Genomic DNA, 19,847 nt, shown 5'->3' on the forward strand with positions numbered 1-19,847 from the left:
ACATGACCGGACTGAAAATATTTTTTTCTGAGATTTGTGTAAAAATTGATGATGGTGTGAACCAATAACTTTTGTGTAAATTTTCAGGTCATTCCCACACTTTGGTTTTCCAGAACAGTCATTTTTATTGTGCAAAATGACCAACGTTTTTCACTCAAATCTGGCTAAGAATCACATAAAAATCAATTTATATTTTATTTCTGAGTATATTTCTTTGTTATCCTTTCCATAGTTTTTCATTTTAAGTGCTTCACTTGATATTTGAAAGATCTTTAAATTTTATGTTTTTAGGCCTTTGGACCTCAGTGGAGTTCCTTTAAAGTAGTATTAATGGAAATGAAGTTTTTAACCACAGAAATGACAATATCTTTCAACAATGGAAAAGAAATTATCATTCATGGAAAAGAAATTAACCATTCATGGAAAAGAAATGATTAGGAATGGTAATGGCAATATCTTTCATAGAAAAGACATTTTCAGCCATGGAAAAGAAATAATTAATCATGGAAAAGAAGTTGCAAGCAAGGAAATGGCAATAGCTTTCATGGAAAAGAAGTTTTCAACCATTGAATGAAATGACCATTCATAATTTCATTCATGGAAATGAAATTATCAATCATGAAAAAGTGTTCATGAAATGAACTAAAATGTAACTCCTATAAATCTTTAACAGATTAATTAATCATTGACTAAATAAATCTATTAAATCCCTAACCTTAGAGTACATAATAAATTTGTTTATCATAATCAGCATTTTCTTGACTTCAGCAATAACAATAAAAGTTGTTTGTCATTATACATTCAGCACTATATAACGATTTTCATCCCATTTTTAGTGTTTCTGATCATTTTTTTAACTATCTATCTAACCAATTAACAAAACTATCTCAATAATTTCCGTTTAATTTTCTGTCAACACTCCTGTCCGATGATCTCACATATTATAAGCGACATAAATTGGGTCGAGTTGATCGGCTAAAAATCCGTCTCGTAGATGCATCCGTTGTTTCTCTCCACGTGAATTGATCGGAATTATTCCTGGATCCACAACAACAACAACTCCCACGATAAGGTAATGTTCTTCAAGTACAGAATTCGTAACTAAGGGAACTAAGTCTAGAGCCTCGTTTTCATTTCCGTCTAATTCCACGACAACTACTAACAAATTTGTCCATGTAAACACAGCACTGGAAAACAAAGAAGAATGATTCCATGTTACTTTAATTGAGCTATATTTGTTTGTTTTCTGTAAGTGATGTTAGTGTCATAAATCTAGTTGCAGATATCATTAAAACAACAATTACAGATAATGAAGAACATTTCTTGAAGGCAGTACAAGCCTTAATATATTCTTATTGACATACACCCTTTTCAATTTCCTGATTTTGGAAGTAAATTTTAATAGATGTAACTTAAATTTTACCTGAAAATTGTTTGGAATTCAGAATTAGATGTTCTGGAATTCAGTAATGAATTACAGAGAAAACAGGAGAGGAGGGACCCTGAAAATTTTTCCAATTCAGAAGTTTCCAGATTTTATAAGTTTCGTACTTCAGAAGTTACACTGTATACTTATTTACAAAAAAAAGCAACAAAAAAACAACAAAAAACACTAACAAACAATACCAAGCAAGAAGTATTGTATTGAAAATATTGTGTTAATAAGCAACATGGAATTATGTTATATATAATGGTAGTCACAATAACTTTGCCAGGCAGGGCAATAACTTCATTGTCTGTGCAAAATACACCCTAGTATCACTAATACTTTAAATATTATAGTTATAGTTTATAAAAAAATTATTTTAGCTTGATTGTATTAGAAACCATAAACTTATTCAAATACTTTCGAATCCATTCCTGGAACCAGTCATTACATAGTAATATAAACTTTCTGGCTAAAGGACACTACCACTTGCTCCTGACAGGGTATGAACCCACGTGGTCCTCAATCCTTTGATTACTAGTCTTAGACATGAACCACTTGACCATGCCCCCACAAAAATATTTTTATACATTGTATATATAGAAATGACCATGGAGCAGGAAGAAAGCAGACATCTATTCATGCATAACATCGGGCCTTAACCATCAACCTTCTATTGTTGCTTTATAGCTTTTTTACATGACCATATCCAAAGTATCCGTCTATAAATTTAAGGGTTAAAGAAACATCATTATATCACAACTACAACAACAAGAAAAAGAAAAGAAACGTTTCTCACCATTCACAGATTTTTCTATGTGAGCGTAACACACTTGTTTCTATGTCAATAGGATGGTACCTCATGCCTCTCAACATAACAGTCTCGTCCAGGGAACCAACCACAAACAAGGCATCATGACGTCCTTGAAATATAACAAAGTCTTGATATAAAAAGAAACCAACAATAAATAAAGAATGTAAATTGGATAAAGGGCATTGAGTTGGTCTTGATGACTGGTTTTACATATCATTGAACTTGTCAGATCAATTATTTGTATTTCTGCTGCTAATGTTTATACATGTTGCCAAAAGTTGTATTTTTTAATGAGGCTGCTAACACACATCATCAAAATTTCAGTGGCCCCAGATTTGTTGCAGTTCATTTGATTTTCATATTATTGTTAAATAGCTATACTTTTTTTCTTTGGAAGAGCTAACAATCTATATCAAAGTTTCTACATGACGGTATCGACAATGACGATGCAAGCAATCTCAATAGCTCGACATTTGTTCGGAATAGACAAGCTAATAATATAAGTTGTGTCTCAAGAGTTGATATTTATTAGAGCATGCATACCTCCATCACTTTGAGTGAGCTCCGTCCTTCGTACGAAACCCAGGTACCCCGTCCTAGCGTAAGATGACTGTGTATCACCTGTAGCCAGGCTCGCGTCAAAGTGGTCAGGATGGAGTGAATCATCACCGTAGATTGTGAAATATCCATTTGCGTTGTGAGGACTAGCTACCCAGATCTGTAACAGAATAAACTCCATATTTAATGCATAGTGAAAGCTTATACAAAAACTTTCTTTACCTGCTAAATGCATTCTTTTTATGTCTTTGTATCTTTATTTCTTAAGCTTCCATCAGTTTGGTGTTAAGACATATTTTAGACTAAATAGTTTCCATGAAACGCAACCCAGGTCCCTATGCACTGCTTTGTTTGATATAAACAAATTTGAATAAATAATAAAGAATGTTCACCTCTCCCAGATGAGAATCGGCACACTGTCCTTTAGTTTCTGGATTTGCTATAGCGACTTTTACACCTGGTAATAACTGAAACAAAATAAAATATTCAATCATGAAAATACTACAAATAATATACATCTGTAATTTGTGGCAGAAAAAAACCCATCTATATCAAATCTTGGGTATTAAATACAGTGATATTATAAGGAGATCCAGAGACCATGCCAAAGCTAGCTTCTCCACAATAATGTATACAATGTCCCTGGCAGGACTTGAACCCAGAACAGTCAGCAGAAAGTCAGCTATCTTAAATACTTGATCAGAAGCACAAACCCTCCATAAGCTAGCTGGATAGCTTTCTCACATGAAAGAATTAATGCCATTGGCGGGATATGAACCCACAGTGGTGAGGGGCAAATGGCTTGAGGCTGATGACCCTAACCACTCAGCCATGTAGGTCCAATATACAAATACACATATCAAAGTACACTATGAATAAAAGAAAACAAGAGATTTTTCAAACAAATGGTGTACCAGATCTAAACAAAACCTTACACTAGTAACAGCTGTTGACAAAGTTTTTATAGTACATTGTACCACCAAATGGTGTACCATATCTTAACAAAACCAACCAGTATTTGACAAAGTTTATAGTATCTCTGAATGTAGTACCAGATCTTAACAAAACCTAACAGTGTTTGACAAAGCTTTTATAGAATGAAGAATTTAATTTTGAAAATATATATATCACAATATTTGAAATAGGAAATTGTTTATTGTTATAGACAATAGCCAAAAATGTTGCTTACCTTGCCAGATTCCATGAGACATAAACTATGGGGACTACCTTTCTCTACCAGGGTAACTCTGTCATTCCTTAATGCCCTCAAATCTACAAACACAGTACTAGGTTCTGGACATGCCGCACCCTGAAATATCACAGCGTATAATTTATATCATTTCTAAAATAGTCATCCTTAATGTTTGTTTTGAGTTTACTCTTACTAAATTAAATAAGAGTTAACCTGTTACTGCACTGGGTTGAGGAAATGTGAAACTTAATATGTAATTCTAAGAGGGGCCTCTGAATCTATTCAAGTACAATCATTCAGTCCTTCAAATCAAAATGTTGTCGACTCTTACAATGTAAAATTTTTGCATGTAGTTTCCAGAATAAAGATTTTGAACTTGTCCACAGACTGGACAAAAAATAAATCCATTCTTTCACCGAGAATTTCCTAACTGAAGTTGAGATACTAACACGCGGTGTATTAAATATCATTTAAATGAGACGATGCGTGGTATATTTTTAATACCAGATTATTAATATATATTTTTAATACTTACCGGAAATGATATGCCAATATTAACTCTGCAACCGAAACTTGTGCTGACGGCTCGATACGAGAGTCCTAGATCAGCGAACAATTTGGTGAAAGATGAGGTGAGCTGAATACGAGGTCGCTCTTCAGCTATCACACAACATATACGAACACATGATAGGTTTAATCCTTTAGCCTGAAAGTTACAAAATGCATGAAATTCATTAAACACTTTATATAATATGTAACAAATGAACTTTCAGGATTTGAACCATGTGATGTTCGGTAGAAATCATTATTGGCTCAAATCTTATCAATTAGCCTTGATTCCATTTTCCGAGTCCAAAAATTCATATCAAATGCATATTGTACCTCATATAGCCTTTGTTTCAATAATCAGAGTTCAATATCTATATCAAATGCATATCTTTCTACCAAAATTGCATGTGAAGAATAAAGAATAACAATAGACCCATCATTCTGCTCAAAAAAATTATCAAATCATAAAATCCTCAAAATATTCATCAGTAAACTTGAACATAAATCATTTTGTGTGCAAGTTTAATTGAAACCCAAAGAGAAATATAAGAAACATATGCTTTAAAAATTTTCTTAAGCCTCCTCACTGCCCAAAGAACTCCACCAATCTAATTACCTAACATTTTTTATTGGAAAATCTAGGTAATAAAAAAAAAATTATTGTCATATTTTCATCATAATATTTTCAATATTTTCTTGTATATAAAGATTACCTTAAGAGCAGCTGTTGAAGTACCTAGGCCTCTAGTACACAGATCCATCACTCCATATGAACAGAATGTGTCTCGTACTGAAATATATAACATATAAACTTCATTGTATTTTGGTTTTTATTTCCTATATATTCAAATCATAAATTACCTTAAACTAGAAATTTGTTCATAGGATGCATTATGTCCCCACATTTCAAAGCATGATAGCAAGATGGACAGAAAAATCTGTATCCCCCCCTCACCCTTTAGGTGGGGCATAAAAAAAACCCTAAATGTCCCTCCCACCCTCTTTCTAGGGGCATAAGAATACCAGAACTGTCATACTTAATTGGTAAAGAAACAAAAGAACACTTTTCACGAGCTTATCGCTTCGTACACAATCGACTAAAATATATTCTGCATAAACTAAACACTAATTTTCCCCGCTTGTACATTGTTACTGTAATAAGTACATGATTTAAGCTTAAAGACCTATTCTGAAGAGCTACCTTACATGAAATAAGTTTAAAAACCTGGTCGAGACTCTTACCTTTGTACATACTGACAGCAGAAAGCCATACAGCTGGGTTTGCCTCTACTTCTGATGGGGGTACTAACAATGAGTGATGACCCGAATATATACTGAAATATACAATATATATCCGTCCCTTTAAAATTCTGATATTATTTATCAATATTTGACAATAACGTATATGCTACAAGCGATGTTTTTTGTTTCTTTTTTTCTTATGCAAATATTAACACATTTTGGTCATATCTCAGCAGTTGATCCACCTAACCACCTTTCCTGTGTCACTAACACACTTCTTTTAGTACCTCAAACCACTTATAAGTTAATAATCAATTTCTAGTGAAAATTCCAGGATTTTGAAAATCTGAACATAAGTTCAAGGTCCTTCAGGGGTCAAGAACATTTGTCAAATGAAGATCACAACCAGAAATAACAGAATAGATTAAATATAAATTTATCGTGAAATTTCCAAAATTTTCAAAAACCTGACAATATGTTCAAGGTCCCTCAGGGTCTTTATGAGTAGCCTGAAATAGGAACACGTTTCGAATACACTTTTGAGACACTTTTGAGTTCTACAAGCCCTGCAATCAAGCCAGTTTACACTTTCTCTCCCTGTTTAGTGAATAACACCAAGTCATGACACCTTACTAGCATCAAAAATGGGTTTAGCTTTTTACAGACAAGAAAAAGAATATAAAATTAATTGTCATTATTCATATATTAAAGTATCAATTCAAAAAGACTTAAAAATACAAAATATATCTACCTAGATAACGCCCAGAGAGCAAATCCTAGCCCACTGTATGGATCTAAACAAAGGCAGGCTTCTCTAGAAGGGTAGAATTCACACTGCAACTTTATACATCTACATAATGCTGTCGCTGCAGCATGTGACATCTGTAAATGAGTGATATGTCAAATATACTTACTGGTACAAACTACATATATAAGAAAACTGACAAACTATATTCCTTTTTTTTTTTTTTTTTCAAAGATTTAACATTTTAATGGAGATTTCAATATTTTTATTCAATTCTACTTAGAAAAGAAAACATTATCAGTTTTAATTGAAGCAAAAGCTGTGGGTACGACAGCATGCTCAACTTTTTTCATTACTAAATAGTAAAACAACTGTATGGATAATGTAGAATTTTCTAAGTTGAAAATGGGCCAAATTTCTCTTAAAATCCATGTTATAGTTATGGGCCTTGGAAAGTGACCTCCTTTAATGCTCTAAAATAAGCTTGTGAAGTTTCTCCCCATTCAATTCAGTAGTTCTCGAGATATAAACTTGCATGCAAAATCTTAACCAAAGTACGATACTGGTGTTGGTACCATTCTTTGAATAGTTGAGCTAAAAATTTAATTTGTAAATTTGTTTACCATTCAAGCAATATTTTTATTTCCATTGAAATATGAATGGTTATTGTTTGTTTGTTTTTTATTTTACGCCTTTTCCCAACAGTATTTCAGTCATATAGGCGGGTAGTTTCCTAACCATCGTTCCTGGAGAGTTACACCAGTACTAGACAACCTTCCTCCGCGCTAAACTACCAAAGCATCTCGCGGGGATCGAACCCACACCAGAGAGGTATTGTAACTGGATTAGAAGTCATCGACTCTAACCCCTCGACCACGGAGGCGGTATGAATGGTTATGATAACTACAATTCAGTCATTTTCACTTTCCAACTGAACTGTTGAAGGGATGGCACAAAATGCACTAAATTGACCTCAATTGTTCTTGCATAACTAAATATTTAGGCAATTTTTATCTATATATTTTTACTGACCTTGACACCAGCTAACATGCCAGTTGTTGAGACACTAAAATCTAGATAACAAATCATCTCGGGAGTTGGAGCCTTGTATATAGCGGTCAATTTCTTCTTTGGCAAATCATCCGAGTCTAGCAGGGTAGGCCACGCCCTCGAGTCAACAACTCCTATTGCCTCCTGTGACAGAAATAATATATTAAATTTAATGGGACTATGTTATATTGTACATAGTATCAAACTATTATTTTCATAGCAGCAAAACTTTATGATTTTTGTGTGTGTACATATACCTTAAAATGTAGACCACTTGTATACTTCAAACTTGTTCGAAATGTTAGAACATTGTCACAATTTAAACAAAATGATTTTTGTCTTTGGGGGATTAATTTCATGAAAACACGTAATATTCACAGCAAAAACCCCTAACAGTGGGAAAAATTCTTACAAAATTCCCTCAAATATTTCTTACTTTTTCTGCACATACCAAGTGACACTGACATGGTTTTCCTATTTATTGTTTACTATTTATTTATGCTCCCTGAAGAAGGCTCTTCAGCCTGAACGGGAAATTTGAAGAATTTGCAGTTGACTGCACATAACAAGTAAAATTTTATATAGTCCTAAGTCACTAATATTTAGCACAAACATTATTTATAAGAGTTTGACTGTGAAAATAAAGGTTATAGTTTATTCAAACCACTTTCAAGTCCGTGCTCCCTGGATCATTAGAACCTTAGCTTGGAAAACTGCTGATTTAAACAACAAACTTGTGAAGCATAATGCTAACTAACAAAAACGTACAATAAATTTGGAGTAATTTTACCTTAGTCCGGAGTAATTTAATAATGTTGCTACTTGTCATAATAGCAGAGGACTTCGAGACGTCAACTATCATTTTAACTGTAGGCAATGTGGTTGAAACATTCTGCGGGTGGGGTGGTCGAATCGTCACGGGAACACAACCTAAATAAAGTAAGTAAATTACCATCTTTGACATACAATAAATAATCTTAAAATAATCCACAGTTAAACAGACATTTCTCAAATATTCTCTGGTTTTAGTTAAAGGCCCTAAAAAGAAAAAAATTGTGGGTTGTTAAAGGGTAAAACATGCCACCCCCCCCCCCTTCTTTCCGTAAAAGGAAAGTAGGGTGGTCAAGAACTTTGTCAGATATTGACATTGAAACCTCTGATAATGGATACGCAAAACGCTCTGGTGACCAGGATAGCTCTACTTATTCGAGCTTAAAAAGGAATGCATACATATCAATGCAGCTCAGCATATTTTTATCCATTCTCTTTATAAACCATGTTAGAATGGAAATAGATATTCATTTTACTTGCATTGTAGAAAAAAAAAGCATAGTTTATGGTTCAATTGCTTTGTAATTAATAGGCCTTCCTGATTATATTCTTGCACATTTAAACTGAAACTGTGCATTATACTATCATAATAATGCACTCACAATTGATACTGACATCATATGATCATACATATGAGCCAAGTCACAACAAAACCAACCTACTGCGTTTGCGACCAGCATGGATCCAGACCAGCCTGCGCATCTGCGCAGTCTGATCAGGATCCAGCTGTTCGCTTACAAACTCTATAACAAGTAGAGAAACTGATAGCAAACAGCATAGATCCAGATCAGACTGCGGATGCACAGGCTGGTCTGGATCCTTGCTGGTCACAAACACATTATGTTGGTTTTGTCATGGCGCTGCTCATATATTCATAGATACATACCAACATACAGACAGCCATAAAAAGCTGCTATTAATTCTATCCCTGGTGGGTAGAGAAGGGCTACATGGTCCCCTGTGTTGAGACGTCCTTTCTCCATCAACAAACATCCGATCCTTTCAGCTCGCTTATGTAGCTGTGAACATGACATGGAAAGCTGTATCTGTACCTGTACAATAAAGGGAGACAATAAAGCAAACACCTTACAGCGATAACCATTCTTTTGCAGATTGTAATCACTGCCAAATTCACAGATGTAAACCCAGATGTTTTTAAAAAATTAAAATTAAATAGGACATTACAAAAAAAATCTAACATCGTTTTTCTCTTTCTGGTATATTTTTAACTTTTTTTTACCTATGTTTGTTATACTTTATCAAAAAAAATTATCACAATATTAATGGCAATTTGTTGGAACCATAAAGCAATTATTCCACAAATAATAAGTAAAGTCTTTAAAAGAATCACTTAAAAAATTTACATTTAAAGTGAATAAAGCTATATATCTGTTGCAAAAAATTTGAAATTTCAATACTTCCAAAATAACATTTTGTACCTGCATGAAAGAAAAATGTTTTGTATGTTTCCTTAAGAGTGAATGGTGCATGCAAGAAATCTTTGTTACCAAAATTAAAACCACAACATCACCTAATAGTCACATATGGTTTGGCAATAATAATGTGACAACTTCTATTTTTATCACCTTTAAAGCCTGAGTAAAAGTAATTTAACTAGTAACCAGTTGAAACCTGTGATTGACCTTTTCATACCAGTATTTAGCCCAGCCAGCCTGAACATCCATGCCGTCTGACCAGGCTCTATACTGTTGGCTAACAAACATAATGTAGGTTTTAAGTAATAGAAGTAAATCTGTTGATTATTGGCTTAAATCGGAGAAACAAAAACCTCCCAACCACCTTTTAAATTACAAGAACTACATGGGTTAATTCAAGAGATTGTGGGATGGAAATCAAAACAACCATGTGCTTCCTTCACACCAGAATATGTGATTCGGAAATTAGGACAGACATGTTAACACTGTATCAGTTAATATTAATTATTATTAATTTTGGGATTTGGGGTTAGGATATCACAAAGTTTGTTAACACAATATTAGACTACATAAGACCCTAGACTTTTGTGTTTATGTGCAAATGAATTTTTAAGTTGCCAAAGGAGTTTTCAGAGCCTGAAGGTGCATTGAAAGTCTTAATGTTAAAAGAGAGATGAAAATTTTCTACAAAATCATTTTACAGCAAACTGGTGAATACCCATGCAAAATACAATGTATAATGTTTTAAGATAAAAGCATGATTTTCAGCCATTCAGTCATTCAATAAAAAATATGTAAGCAATTAAAGGCGGCAAATAAAATACTAACATGCTAAAGAAAAAAAAATTCTTTTATAATTTCATAAATTATTTAGACAATTTACTAATTTGATGAATCAAATATATATTATATAATAGTATATTTTATATACATGTTTTCACTTTAAGATATTTCAAGAATACATATACACTGCCATGCTAAATTTGTAGTCAAATATTCAGTATGTAAATAATAATTAAAATGCTTTCTTTAAACTTCAATACAGGCAGTTATTCTACAAGATATACGATGAAGAAAATAATTATCATTTCATATTCAAACCAGCCAATAAAAACTTTCAATGGGTGTATGGATGGATATTATTGGTTACATGAATTTCAAAATGTCAGCCAATGAGAGAAGAGGTTACAGCCTCGCAGCCAATGAAAATGTGGGTTCCAATCATTATACCTGTGGAGGCCAAGCTTTTCCAGACTGTCCGTGCTGACAAGGAATAAATGCCAATTAATTTTAAAATACTGCAACTCAGTCAAGCTACTGTCAAAAATCTAAACAATTCACTTATATTAATGTCCTTTATTTACAAATAAAAGTTTAACATGAGTTTTGATTTTTCTAGAATTTGGTTTCAAGTCTCATCAACACTGTGTAGGACAAATGACAACTATGACAACTTCCCAGCTATACTGGTTGAGAAAGACCTGTTGTATATAATTTAAGGCACTCACAGACACCTAAGTAGAACCAACAGTCTTCTGAGTGTTCTGTAAGCTACCTGGACAGCTTCCTCACAAGAAAGAACCTCAAGTCCCTTGTGGGCTTTGAACTTACAGCATTGAGGAGTCGGCAGTTCAGCCAATGACCTCACCAATGACCCCAACCCCTCCGCATAACCATGTAAAAACAGAGTCCCTACATGTATCTTCAAATCTTTATTTTCAAATCTTTTTTTTTTCAAATTATTTTTAAACAGTACTTAATTTATTATTCAAAATTAACTCTAATCAACTTCATTTGCGGAAAATAAGCACAAAAATATTTTAACCACCGGTGAGAACCAACAACTAAAAATCTTTATTTCCAACCATTTTCATGCAAGCAAAAGAATCTCAAGTTAAGCCAAATAGTGACATCTTCATATTGTCAAAGCAGCCTATACTTTATTCATATGAAATTTTTTCTAAAGCAGGAAAACAATTTTTTTTGGACAAAATTGTTGCTGTAGTCAAAAGTAAGCTTTCACAAAAAATGCTAATTTAAAAGAGGTAGGAGTAATAAATTACACATAAAAAAGTGAAGCATAAATTTGACTGTAAAAAAGAAGTTTACATTAAAGACAAAGCATAGCATAATTACAAATAACGAGGAAAGCATAATTCAAATAAAAATGTGAAGTTAAGCATGTATCTTCTATAGCAACATGTTTGTGACCATTATCATGTGATTTAAAGTGGCCTTCAGTTATTCTAAAGGTTAAATAAGTGATTTTTAGAAAAATTGTTTCATAAATTTGTCAAATCAAAAGAATTAAGTTGGAAAATGTATTTTTCTGTCAATTAAATACATAAATGATACGGAAACCCCTCGACACCTCTAATTTATCAGTCCACTCTCTATATATTAATTATAAACTGAGATTTTTTTTTATCTTCTATTTTTAGAACAAACATCATGAGTGCTATAAAATCTCGGAAACCCTTTTTTTAGAAGGCTTAAAAAATGATATTTGATAAAAATTTCTGAAATACTTAGTTGAAAAAACACTTTTTTTTCCAAAAAAAAAAAGCTGAAGGCCCCCTTTCAATTTTTATTTAAAACAAGACTGTAAATACTGGTTATTTAAATATTAAGGTGAATATACACTTTTTTTTTAGATAAAAATAAAGAAAAAAATTTGGGAAAAATAAAATATAATAAAAAAAACTTTTTAGACTACAGAATTCTGTGACAAATAGGGCTGTCATTGAATATGGCAATATCTAAATATCATTGATATTTATCATCTGATACAATATTGATACACATTTTAAAATATTGATACAAACTAAAATTTATATATTTATTTATTTATTTATTTAAGTGAATATATTTCCCTATTTTGCCTAATTAGAGAAGTATTTTTTTTTCTCCAGTTTTGTTGGCTAACTTGAACTTTAAACTCTGTTTTTAAATGTCAGTGACAAAAATAACAGAAAAAAAAAAAAACTTATATATTTTTTTATATTTGAAATGTCTAATACAAGCATGCATTCATTGCATGATCCCAATTTATAACAAATATTTAAATGTTTTTCATTGTATCTACTGTCAAAGTTGATTTATTGATATATTGTCGATATTTGTCTCTCGATATATCAATACAAAATTTTCCATCAATGACAGCCCTAGTGACAAACAATATTGAGTAAGCCATAGTATACAATAAATCATAGTATACAATAAATCAAACAAAAAACGACAAAAGCCGTCCAGTTTCTATTTCTTTTTCTACAGGATTAAATTATCAAACAAGGGTAATATGAGTTGCGACACGACAAAACCTTACGAATTTGCCAGCAATGGTAAAGTTTTGGTCGGGAGCCTGAGTCTGTTCGTAAAAACTTCCGTAAAAACTGTGTAAAATGTTAGAAAAATGGCAAAAGAAAGAAGGTGGGGCGCATCTTGAAACATTAAATTTTTTTGCCGATTTAATAAAATAATTGAATTTTACATTTTTAAAAATTTGGTTTTTGGGGCCCACCCTCAAAATCTCCGTAAAAAGTTTTTTGGTTTTTTTATTTTTATTTCCTAAAGTATTTAGAATGGCGGTAGTTTCCCCAACCCTTTCAATTAAAATTAAAAACCTTCCCCCGAGAAAACTAAAATTGGGGGGTTAAGAGATAAATTGGTTTTTAAAAAATGCCCTACCTTAACTGGGATTTTGGGGTCCGAAGAAAAATTGGCATCCCTGATAGAAGATTAAGGGTAAATCAGCATGACAACATAACAAATTAAAGAGCCACTGCTTGATGAATTTATCAACAAGCAAAATGCATAAAATAAATAGTGGAAACCTGAAAGAACCCCCCAAAACATGTAAAAATCTTTTAAAATTTTGTGGACTTGGATTGATTATGCCTGCTTATGGCTGAAAGTGGAAAATAAAATTCAACATCCAGGTCTCCAAGCACCTTCTATTGCAGTACTCAATATACCGGGGTAGAAACACAAACATGGTGTTTAATTAAGAATTTTGAAAAAACATCCACTGGTTCTAACAATTAGCACTGATCATTGAACCTTCAATGTGACACCATTTTTTCAAAAACTGTAAATGCTACCTTTCTTGATCCATCACCTTCTTCGTCGGCCATATTGAGTTCTCTCCCCTGAGCCCATGCCATACGAGCTCCCTGTACAATGTTTCCTACGTGTACAGCTGACGGAGTTACGTCCCTGTCCGGCCTGTGTTCTCTAGGTTTTGGCAGGTTTGTCACACACGTGTGAGGGCACATTAACACATTGGCTGGATGTAATGAACCCTCAAGAAATTTTTTCCGAGTTTCGTGTAAATGGATACCTCCCAATGGTGTCTGAAATTACAGAAGGAAAAAATCATTTTAAGGTTTATCAAAAGTTGTCAAAGATTCCAAAATAGAAATTGTATTAAGCAATGTCTATATATGTTGTATCACTGAATATGTTTTATATTATATTTATCTTCTGTTATATCTCTGTACTAAATCAAATCAAACTTTAACATGCAGCTTTAAGGCGGGTTTGTATGTTGGTTTGATTGGGTTTTATGTCATACCAACACAGTGTAGGTCTTATTGTGACATTCCAGATCTATTGATGGAGGAAGACCTCAGGTGCCCCCTGCTGCACAAACTGGCACCTCAGTAGAACCACTCACTTTCAGCAAACTAGCTGGATAACTTCCTCACATGAAAGATTCCATAGTCCCTGCTGAGATTCAAACCCACAGTGGTGAGGGGCAAGTTGTTTGAAGTCAACCACCTTAACCACTCGGTCACAGACAGTGATTTAAGACAGTGATAATGACATGTATCTCACTGATATGTATATTTTCAATATCGCACTAATAATCATCAGATACAACATGTAAAAAACTTACCTTTGGAAGATAATTAGGTGGGACTAGAGCCAGACAGAAGACACCGACTTGATGTATGCTGTCGACAGCCTGTAGAACTCTCGACATCCACTGAAAGCTCTCCTCCTCCGGACAGTCCGGACGCTGTTCTGCTATTATCACAATTCGTTCATCTTTTAGCACTTCTATAGAAAACACTGCAATTCTGTAATATTAGAGATCAAGATTTTCACATGGTTATATAACGGAAGAGAATTCATTACATAGTTTTAAACACAAACTCTTGCCGGGTTTTGCGACTCTGTAAAAATTGTATTTCACAGCTGTACATATATTTTGATATGACATCATTTACGTAAAACATAGAGTAAAGACCCACTAAATGTTAGCGTTACACTATAGGCACGTCAATGAAAAATGATTCTTTTTCACTTTAAACAGTCTTTATTTCGTGGGGGTAAGTGATAAATAGAATATTAAATTTGAGTATGTTCATTACTGAATTTATTGCACTTGTTGCATAAAATAATATTATGCTAGCCAGAAGCTCACACAATATAATTATATTCAACTTGTTCAATAAATTCAGTATTGAACTTAAACTTATTCAATATCCTCTATGTCTTGTAAAGGCAGAGGGAACAAGACATCAAGAGTAGAACCACAGACCTTCCATACACTAACTAAATAAATGTTTACAATAAAGAATCCAAACTTCCTGAAGGGATTTAAACTTACAGTGATATGTAGTTAAATGATTAGATGTCATTAACATTAACCACAGAGTGGCAATAACAACATGACAATGCAACCAGTGTAAAACCATGTTTGCACATTAGAGCAGTAACTGGTTCATTTCTTATATGATTCAATCAAGTTATAGAGGATATTGAATGAGTGTAAGTTCAATACTGAATTTATTGCACGAGTTGAATAAAATTATATTATGCGAGCCTCTGGCGAGCATAATATTATTTTATTCAACGAGTGCAATAAATTCAGTATGGAACTTACACGAATTTAATATTCTATTTATCACATACCCAAAATAAATACCGTTTAAAGTGAAATAAGAGTCATTTTTCATTGACGCGTCTATAGTATAACGCTAACATTTAGCGCGTCTTTACACTATGTTTGTATAACGCTAATGACGTCACGTCAAAATATATGCACGGCCGTGCAATACCATTTTTACGGAGTCGCAAAATCGGCACGGGTGTGTGATAAAACCTGTTATTGCACTAAGGTGACTATATGCAATCTGACAAAAAATGTTAGCAGATTAAAATTACTGTATGTGGATATTTCCGTGTGTTGAAAAGTAAGCAAATTTAAAATCCCAGATATTTTGCGTGAGGAATTATAAGGGAAGTGTGCTAGTGTAGAATTTAATGACATGTTGGTTTGTATTTACTCAAGAGGAAATTTTAGCGAATTTCACCAATATTTCCATGTCGATAACTTAACCACTTATACAGTAGTATTTTGCTTAGATGATTCAAATCCCTAATAGACAATTCAAAATTCCAAGCAGGCTAAGTTCATTAGCATCATCAGATTTAAAATGATAAAGACACAAATGGACAATCATTAAATAACATATAAATATAGAAATAAATGTATTTTTACCTTCCTCTGTATATAAACTTCATAGGTTCTACAGCTAGCACCGTGGCGATAATGTCATCAGTGTTATGCCGTCTATTTGAGATCTGCATTAAACCTTCCTTACTGCCACATACAAATACAAGACCACCCTGTGTGCAAAAAACAAAAATCATTTTAAAAAATCGAGATTTTTACATCCATCTTGGTTTATACAGAATCTATTTTAGTTCGATTGTGTAGGAAGTTTTAAGCTTATAAACACACTTTCAAATCGGTTCATGGAACCAACTAGTACTGAGCAATGAGTGTAAAGTTTCTTGCTCAAGGAAACAACGACTTGCCCCTGACAGGGTTTGAACCCATGCGGCTAGCTATCATTCGCTTGCTAGTCTGATGCGTTAACCACTCGGCCATGCCATCACTACATCTTGTTTACATTCTTTCAACAAGACCCTTTAGTTGTGGTGGCATGGCCAAGTGATTAACATGTCAGACTAGTGATGTAAGAAACTTTAGCTGTGTGGCCGTGGGTTAATACCTCGTAAGTGGCAAGCTGTTTTATCTTTACAAATCTATTACGAATTCTAAATAAGGGGGCTTAACTCCAAAAATATTGCTCTTTCAGAATTATGCCCCTTGTCTAACTACTGCACGTCCTCATAAAATAAGCAAGTTCATGTATTCCAAGTTATATATTTTTAACTGTTAAAATGTTTGTATAATAGGTTACATAAAGTTTTTGCATGATGTCAATGATGGCAGTGTTCATAATAACTCAATTTTTTCTTTGGCAACTCCATTATACTTATTCAGCAGGGCAGGTGTAAGAATAGAATGTTCACAAAGCTAACAATAATACTTACTGGACCAAGAAAGCCAAGTAACCCTGTTCTAACATATGTCTTATCACCTGCAGCAGGTCTCCCATCACTTTGTAAAGGTTGAACCTATATTGAATATTAAATAACAATTTACCACACAATTTAAGATATAAGACATATTTTACATAAAGATCATTTTGAAAATTTAACAATGCAATCATTTATCTGTGTTAAAATGTATATTAACTGTTACAAAATTTCTGTAAAGGGTTTAGATATAATAAATTTAAGATAAATATGAAGTATACATGGAAATACTTTAAACTGAAAATGAAATAAAGTAAAATTCAGCATGTAGATATCAGATTATGTAAAATATGTCTATCAGTCTGATTTTTTTTTAAAATACAAAGTTACAACATAACATATGTTGAGGATATTGAAGTTTTTTTCCATAAATACAATGTTTATTTACATTAAGTGGTGTGAAAATAAATATTTCACGGGTAAAGGCAGGCATAAGTGAAATATGATAATTTTCATGTCACAAGATGAAAATGAATACTGTATGTATAGAAAAGAACTTGAATACTCTGTTTATTATATCCTTTTTCTCTTTTAAGACCTTACAATTCTTAAGAATTTTCTTTTAATTTTGTGTATTGGCTGAATTAAGAAGAAAGCAGTCTGGCAAGTCACCAGTGAAAATATGGAAAATATGTTTCATTGCAGTGAAAAATAAATTTTTAGTGAAAACACGGAAAATGAAAATACCCATTTTATTTCATAAATATTTCACAATATTTTATTTATAGGTATATAATAAATACCATATATACAAAGATAGAAATATAGGCGTACAGACCTGGAATGTATTTACAGTGATTCCCTGCAGGCCCCAGTACTGTATTCCAGCATAGCCGGCACAGACACACAACTCGCCCACTTCGTCTGTCTTACAGAGGTATGGAGAGCCTTCTATCTTCACCACTATCATTACAGCTTCAATAGTGAATAAAATACAATTGTACATATAGATTAGGATTTGTTACAAAATATACATCACTAATTTTGGTTCGTTCCAGGAATGGATTTGAAAAATTTTCAGTTTATAGCTTCCAACATAAATTTAAATAAATTCAGTATAAACTAATAGCACAAATACTGAACAAAAATGTTCACCATTAAAACAGCAACTTAATAACCACAGGGTTCTCGGGGACGCTTATTTCGGCGTCCCGGTACGCATGTTTATTACAGCTGGACGCAAATTTTTCAGAGCAAGGATTCCACGTACGCTTAATATTGCCTGGGGACGCATTTACATTACCGATTGTTTACAACCACAAATACACAAATACGTCAGCGCATGTCAGTCTATAGGTAGGCGGTCCTATGCACATTGACCCGTGAAGCGATTAGCCAATCAGCGATAATGCTTCCGATCATTATCACGCAATAGTGATCAGACTAATGTATACACGCGCTGAACATGTAATTACCAGATATACTTGTGTATAATTTTATATCTTTGATCAACTGTAGATTGGACATTAGCAAATTTTACCGACAAAAGGATAAAATTATCGACTATTTACGCCGCAAGTTTAAAGACTGTTAAATGAGTGTAATTTTGAATGATTGTCGAATATTTTCGGCATTTTCTAGGCACAATTTTGCTTTATTTTCATTCTTGCAAAAACTTTATATAAGAGTATTAAGAATTTAAAATATTTTGCCGAAATGCCAGGACAACAAACCAAAATACACATACACTTTTCTTTGATATCCGAAAATTGATCCCGAACATCGGCGATTTCACGTTCGCCAGAAACCCTAAAATTTCGCAAAAATTCTCTGTTTCCAAGCCAAACATGCGAATGAATTGTTCCTTTATTATTTAATCATCATTAAATCTTTAAATATCGATCTTCAATTGCCCCCTTTTGAAGATATTTGCTAAAATAATTGTCGCTCGGATGAATCTCTTACACACTGTGTGAAGCTGTACACGATTTTCCTATTCATTGTATTTACGTTTTTTTTACAAATATAAACTTTTTGTCTTTAGAATGAACTTACTTAACCAGAATAAAATTTGATTTGGTATAAAAGTGAAGAAAAAAAACGATTTCCATGTGTTGATGCATTATAATGAAATAATTTCATAATAAATATTAACAACAAAACAATAATTATACTATGTAGTTTAGAGTTTCTTTTGAATAACTATAAACTTTGGAAGTCTTTTGAAGATTCAAAATATCAGCAATACTATTGTGAGCATTGAATGACTAATCTGTAAACATATTAATTGCGACGCGCTTTTGGACTCCAACTTTTTCAGGGTTGGGAGTCCATGGACTCCATGTTTTCAAGTCCTAGTGAGAACCCTGAACCATGTTAAATATTTAACAAAACATAAGAATAAAGAATTCTTAGATTTTAAATATATTTATCCCATTTTTTAAAAAAATTTTTAAGATGTGACATTTTTATTTGTATTTTGTTGGACTCAACGATTGATTTCAATGGTATGAGAGTTACATGGGGATCGTTAGGTAGGCTATGTTATCATACACGACAGCTCTTATGAAAAATCATTCTTCCTTTTTTCCAAGTATGTTTTATTATCAAAGTTCATCTAAAACTTCTTAGGTCTTGGTATTTTACTAACCTTGGTCACAGGTTAAAGA

The 19,847-nt window shown here is 32.8% G+C and overlaps 1 protein-coding gene across 1 annotated transcript in view; it reads right to left on the reverse strand.

The window, feature by feature from the left end:
• Positions 1–401: 401 nt before the first annotated feature.
• LOC132760423 (disco-interacting protein 2 homolog C-like) overlaps positions 402–19,847 on the reverse strand; it is a 65,862-nt gene continuing 46,416 nt past the window's right edge. The window contains exons 21-37 of the mRNA XM_060752402.1: positions 18,017–18,153; positions 17,194–17,277; positions 16,352–16,479; positions 14,741–14,924; positions 13,944–14,195; positions 9,294–9,459; positions 8,367–8,506; positions 7,559–7,720; positions 6,533–6,663; positions 5,782–5,873; positions 5,253–5,329; positions 4,526–4,696; positions 3,988–4,107; positions 3,191–3,265; positions 2,784–2,958; positions 2,226–2,349; positions 402–1,187 (exon numbers count right to left, since the gene is read on the reverse strand). Coding sequence (XP_060608385.1) covers positions 935–1,187; positions 2,226–2,349; positions 2,784–2,958; positions 3,191–3,265; positions 3,988–4,107; positions 4,526–4,696; positions 5,253–5,329; positions 5,782–5,873; positions 6,533–6,663; positions 7,559–7,720; positions 8,367–8,506; positions 9,294–9,459; positions 13,944–14,195; positions 14,741–14,924; positions 16,352–16,479; positions 17,194–17,277; positions 18,017–18,153 — 2,471 coding nt within the window. The 3' untranslated portion in view covers positions 402–934. The remainder of the gene's footprint in view (positions 1,188–2,225; positions 2,350–2,783; positions 2,959–3,190; positions 3,266–3,987; positions 4,108–4,525; positions 4,697–5,252; positions 5,330–5,781; positions 5,874–6,532; positions 6,664–7,558; positions 7,721–8,366; positions 8,507–9,293; positions 9,460–13,943; positions 14,196–14,740; positions 14,925–16,351; positions 16,480–17,193; positions 17,278–18,016; positions 18,154–19,847) is intronic.

Source organism: Ruditapes philippinarum, unplaced genomic scaffold (assembly GCF_026571515.1).
Source record: "Ruditapes philippinarum isolate M1 unplaced genomic scaffold, ASM2657151v2 ctg2415_1_1_1_1, whole genome shotgun sequence".
NCBI lineage: Eukaryota > Metazoa > Mollusca > Bivalvia > Venerida > Veneridae > Ruditapes > Ruditapes philippinarum.